Consider the following 6,109-nt stretch of genomic DNA (forward strand, 5'->3'; position numbering starts at 1 on the left):
CAGAGCAGCTTGGGTGGACAGCCGAGATAAACCATTTGAAACAGAATCAGAGAGCGTTAGAGAGTGAAAAGCCTCAGGTGACCATGATGGAGGGGGCAGGACAACAAGACTATAAACATCATGCAACTCCCAGTCCAGGTGTGGAGCATGACAGCTAAAGTCCTTTCAGGATACAGAATGTTATGGAAAAGCACTCTGGACCGGTTGGATCTTGTTGTTTACCTCTTCTTCCTCTGAGTGGCGCGTTCATCTGTCTTCTGCTCTAATTGGTTCCTCCACACACGCACACACACACACACACACACACAACACATTTATCACACACACCCCGTAGCGTCGGAGCACACACACGACACATTTACCACACACACCCCGTAGCGTTGGAGCACACACACACACACACACACACACACACACTTGACTGTACAATGTTTACGGTTGTGCTTTATAATGACAGCCAGCGCATTTATTAGTGTTCCCGACTTCAGAGAGCATCTCCTCACACATCAGAGCACCGGAAGGGAGAGACAAGGCCCCAGGTAAATGGAAATAAACAGTCCAACATGGCACTGGAAATGCAACTGTGTGTGTGTGTGTGTGTTCCGACGCTACGGGGTTTGTGTGATAAATGTGTCGTATGTGTGTGTGTCTGTGTGTGTGTGTGTGTGTGTGTGTGTGTGTGTGTGTGTTCCGACGCTACGGGTTTGTGTGATAAATGTGTCGTATGTGTGTGTGTCTGTGTGTGTGTGTGTGTGTTCCGACGCTACGGGGTTTGTGTGATAAATGTGTCGTATGTGTGTGTGTCTGTGTGTGTGTGTGTGTGTGTGTGTGTGTGTGTGTGTGTGTGTGTGAACCCAGGTACCTAGGATGTTTTGTGCATTTATACCCACAGATCCCACCTAGCCTCCCACCTACCCATCTGCACCCCCTTCACACACACACCCCCACCCCCCACACACTGGACACATACATAGCCATAAGGATACTTCCCAGGCGAGGCCACAGCCACCCTGTAGTTGGTCTGGCTCCTGGTTGGGTGGAAGTTCAACAGAAACAGCACGTTGCCTCTCTCGAACACTATCACCTTGTCTCCCTCGTGCTTGGCACTCACAAACGCCTGCAAGGAACACAGGAGAAACCTTTCAGAAACGTATCACATCACCCTCATCAATACAAGGAACACAGTCACAGGAGAAACCTTTCAGAAACGTATCACATCACCCTCATCAATACAAGGAACACAGTCACAGGAGAAACCTTTCAGAAACGTATCACATCACCCTCATCAATACAAGGAACACAGTCACAGGAGAAACCTTTCAGAAACGTATCACATCACCCTCATCAATACAAGGAACACAGTCACAGGAGAAACCTTTCAGAAACGTATCACATCACCCTCATCAATACAAGGAACACAGTCACAGGAGAAACCTTTCAGAAACGTATCACATCACCCTCATCAATACAAGGAACACAGTCACAGGAGAAACCTTTCAGAAACGTATCACATCACCCTCATCAATACAAGGAACACAGTCACAGGAGAAACCTTTCAGAAACGTACCACATCACCCTCATCAATACAAGGAACACAGTCACAGGAGAAACCTTTCAGAAACGTATCACATCACCCTCATCAATACAAGGAACACAGTCACAGGAGAAACCTTTCAGAAACGTATCACATCACCCTCATCAATACAAGGAACACAGTCACAGGAGAAACCTTTCAGAAACGTACCACATCACCCTCATCAATACAAGGAACACAGTCACAGGAGAAACCTTTCAGAAATGTACCACATCACCCTCATCAATACAAGGAACACAGTCACAGGAGAAACCTTTCAGAAACGTACCACATCACCCTCATCAATACAAGGAACACAGTCACAGGAGAAACCTTTCGCCATTATTAACGCATCGATATTCAACGATGTCAGTTTTTGTTACTACCTATCCATCAACAGAAGCTTCATAGTAGCACTGTGGACGAGCTTTATTTCTGTCCAAAAAAAACACATGTCAAAAACCACTGAGATAAATCGTCCAGTCTAAAAGGTATGGGAAGTCTCATGTTGAAATAGACATCTGTACGAGAGTGATTGGCAGTTTATTCCCTAACCTCCATCCCATCCAATCCTCCCTCTATCCCTCCCTCTGTCTGTCCAATCACAAAAGAGCTTATCTCTCGCTCAACAGTGAATATTCTAGCTATGTAATTGGCTGGGGGGGAGTAAGGCATCGTGGAAACCGGACTGAGCTATAAATAGTTGTCCGGGTGACATTGTTAATCTCCCCTAATAACACATTATCAGGAGCTGGATACGTGCTAAATGGCACCCTATTACGTACGGGCCCTGGTCAAAAGTAGTGCACTATATAGGGAACAGGGCCCTGGTCAAAAGTAGTGCACTATATAGGGAACAGGGTGCTGCTGGAGACAGGATCAACAAACACTGTTCCGTGTTTAACTCAGTCTAACATTACACAGCCATGTTAACCCAGTCTAACATTAAACAGCCATGTTAACCCAGTCTAACATTACACAGCCATGTTAACCCAGTCTAACATTAAACAGCCATGTTAACTCAGTCTAACATTAAACAGCCATGTTAACCCAGTCTAACATTACACAGCCATGTTAACCCAGTCTAACATCACTACACAGCCATGTTAACCCAGTCTAACATCACTACACAGCCATGCTAACCCAGTCTAACATCACTACACAGCCATGCTAACCCAGTCTAACATCACTACACAGCCATGTTAACCCAGTCTAACATTAAACAGCCATGTTAACTCAGTCTAACATTAAACAGCCATGTTAACTCAGTCTAACATTACACAGCCATGTTAACCCAGTCTAACATTAAACAGCCATGTTAACCCAGTCTAACATTAAACAGCCATGTTAACTCAGTCTAACTTCATTACACAGCCATGTTAACCCAGTCTAACATCACTACACAGCCATGTTAACCCAGTCTAACATCACTACACAGCCATGTTAACCCAGTCTAACATCACTACACAGCCATGTTAACCCAGTCTAACATCACTACACAGCCATATTAACCCAGTCTAACATTACACAGCCATGTTAACCCAGTCTAACATCACTACACAGCCATGTTAACCCAGTCTAACATTAAACAGCCATGTTAACCCAGTCTAACATTAAACAGCCATGTTAACCCAGTCTAACTTCATTACACAGCCATGTTAACCCAGTCTAACATTACACAGCCATGTTAACCCAGTCTAACATTAAACAGCCATGTTAACCCAGTCTAACATTAAACAGCCATGTTAACCCAGTCTAACATTAAACAGCCATGTTAACCCAGTCTAACATCATTACACAGCCATGTTAACCCAGTCTAACATCACTACACAGCCATGTTAACCCAGTCTAACATCACTACACAGCCATGTTAACCCAGTCTAACATCACTACACAGCCATGTTAACCCAGTCTAACATTACACAGCCATGTTAACCCAGTCTAACATTAAACAGCCATGTTAACTCAGTCTAACATTAAACAGCCATGTTAACCCAGTCTAACATCATTACACAGCCATGTTAACCCAGTCTAACATTACACAGCCATGTTAACTCAGTCTAACATCATTACACAGCCATGTTAACCCAGTCTAACATTACACAGCCATTTTAACCCAGTCTAACATCATTACACAGCCATGTTAACCCAGTCTAACATTACACAGCCATGTTAACCCAGTCTAACATCACTACACAGCCATGTTAACCCAGTCTAACACTAAACAGCCATGTTAACTCAGTCTAACATCACACAGCCATGTTAACTCAGTCTAACATCATTAAACAGCCATGTTAACCCAGTCTAACATTACACAGCCATGTTAACCCAGTCTAACATTAAACAGCCATGTTAACTCAGTCTAACATTAAACAGCCATGTTAACCCAGTCTAACATCATTACACAGCCATGTTAACTCAGTCTAACTTCATTACACAGCCATGTTAACCCAGTCTAACATTACACAGCCATGTTAACCCAGTCTAACATCATTACACAGCCATGTTAACCCAGTCTAACATCATTACACAGCCATGTTAACCCAGTCTAACATTAAACAGCCATGTTAACCCAGTCTAACATCATTAAACAGCCATGTTAACCCAGTCTAACATCATTAAACAGCCATGTTAACCCAGTCTAACATTACACAGCCATGTTAACCCAGTCTAACATTACACAGCCATGTTAACCCAGTCTAACATTACACAGCCATGTTAACCCAGTCTAACATTACACAGCCATGTTAACCCAGTCTAACATCATTACACAGCCATGTTAACCCAGTCTAACATCATTACACAGCCATGTTAACCCAGTCTAACACTAAACAGCCATGTTAACTCAGTCTAACATCACACAGCCATGTTAACTCAGTCTAACATCATTAAACAGCCATGTTAACCCAGTCTAACATAACTACACAGCCATGTTAACCCAGTCTAACATTAAACAGCCATGTTAACCCAGTCTAACATCATTAAACAGCCATGTTAACCCAGTCTAACATTACACAGCCATGTTAACCCAGTCTAACATCATTACACAGCCATGTTAACCCAGTCTAACATCATTACACAGCCATGTTAACCCAGTCTAACACTAAACAGCCATGTTAACTCAGTCTAACATCACACAGCCATGTTAACCCAGTCTAACATTATTAAACAGCCATGTTAACCCAGTCTAACATTATTAAACAGCCATGTTAACCCAGTCTAACATCATTAAACAGCCATGTTAACCCAGTCTAAGATTAAACAGCCATGTTAACCCAGTCTAACATTACACAGCCATGTTAACCCAGTCTAACATCATTAAACAGCCATGTTAACCCAGTCTAACATTACACAGCCATGTTAACCCAGTCTAACTTCACTACACAGCCATGTTAACCCAGTCTAACATTACACAGCCATGTTAACCCAGTCTAACTTCACTACACAGCCATGTTAACCCAGTCTAACATTACACAGCCATGTTAACCCAGTCTAACATCACTACACAGCCATGTTAACCCAGTCTAACATTACACAGCCATGTTAACCCAATATAACATTAAACAGCTATGTTAACCCAGTCTAACATTATTAAACAGCCATGTTAACCCAGTCTAACATTATTAAACAGCCATGTTAACCCAGTCTATCATTAAACAGCCATGTTAACCCAGTCTAAGATTAAACAGCCATGTTAACCCAGTCTAACATTACACAGCCATGTTAACCCAGTCTAACATCATTAAACAGCCATGTTAACCCAGTCTAACATTACAGAGCCATGTTAACTCAGTCTAACATTACACAGCCATGTTAACCCCAGTCTAACATTACACAGCCATGTTAACCCAGTCTAACATTAAACAGCCATGTTAACCCAGTCTAACATTACACAGCCATGTTAACCCAGTCTAACATTACACAGCCATGTTAACTCAGTCTAACACCATTAAACAGCCATGTTAACTCAGTCTAACATTACACAGCCATGTTAACCCAGTCTAACTTCATTACACAGCCATGTTAACCCAGTCTAAAATTAAACAGCCATGTTAACCCAGTCTAACATCACTACACAGCCATGTTAACCCAGTCTAACATCACTACACAGCCATGCTAACCCAGTCTAACATCACTACACAGCCATGTTAACCCAGTCTAACATCACTACACAGCCATGTTAACCCATTCTAATATTACACAGCCATGTTAACCCAGTCTAACATTACACAGCCATGTTAACCCAGTCTAACATTAAACAGCCATGTTAACCCAGTCTAACATCACTACACAGCCATGCTAACCCAGTCTAACATCACTACACAGCCATGTTAACCCAGTCTAACATCACTACACAGCCATGTTAACCCAGTCTAACATTACACAGCCATGTTAACCCAGTCTAACATTACAGAGCCATGTTAACCCAGTCTAACATTACAGAGCCATGTTAACCCAGTCTAACATTAAACAGCCATGTCAACCCAGTCTAACATCACTACACAGCCATGTTAACCGAGTCTAACATCATTAAAC

The 6,109-nt window shown here is 42.6% G+C and overlaps 1 protein-coding gene across 1 annotated transcript in view; it reads right to left on the reverse strand.

Annotated features, from left to right (window-relative positions):
- The window catches only part of gbe1b (glucan (1,4-alpha-), branching enzyme 1b), a 376,893-nt gene that overhangs the window by 118,927 nt on the left and 251,857 nt on the right, over positions 1-6,109 (reverse strand). The window contains exon 14 of the mRNA XM_042296507.1: positions 987-1,117. Coding sequence (XP_042152441.1) covers positions 987-1,117 — 131 coding nt within the window. The remainder of the gene's footprint in view (positions 1-986; positions 1,118-6,109) is intronic.

Source organism: Oncorhynchus tshawytscha, linkage group LG13, assembly GCF_018296145.1.
Source record: "Oncorhynchus tshawytscha isolate Ot180627B linkage group LG13, Otsh_v2.0, whole genome shotgun sequence".
Lineage (NCBI taxonomy): Eukaryota > Metazoa > Chordata > Actinopteri > Salmoniformes > Salmonidae > Oncorhynchus > Oncorhynchus tshawytscha.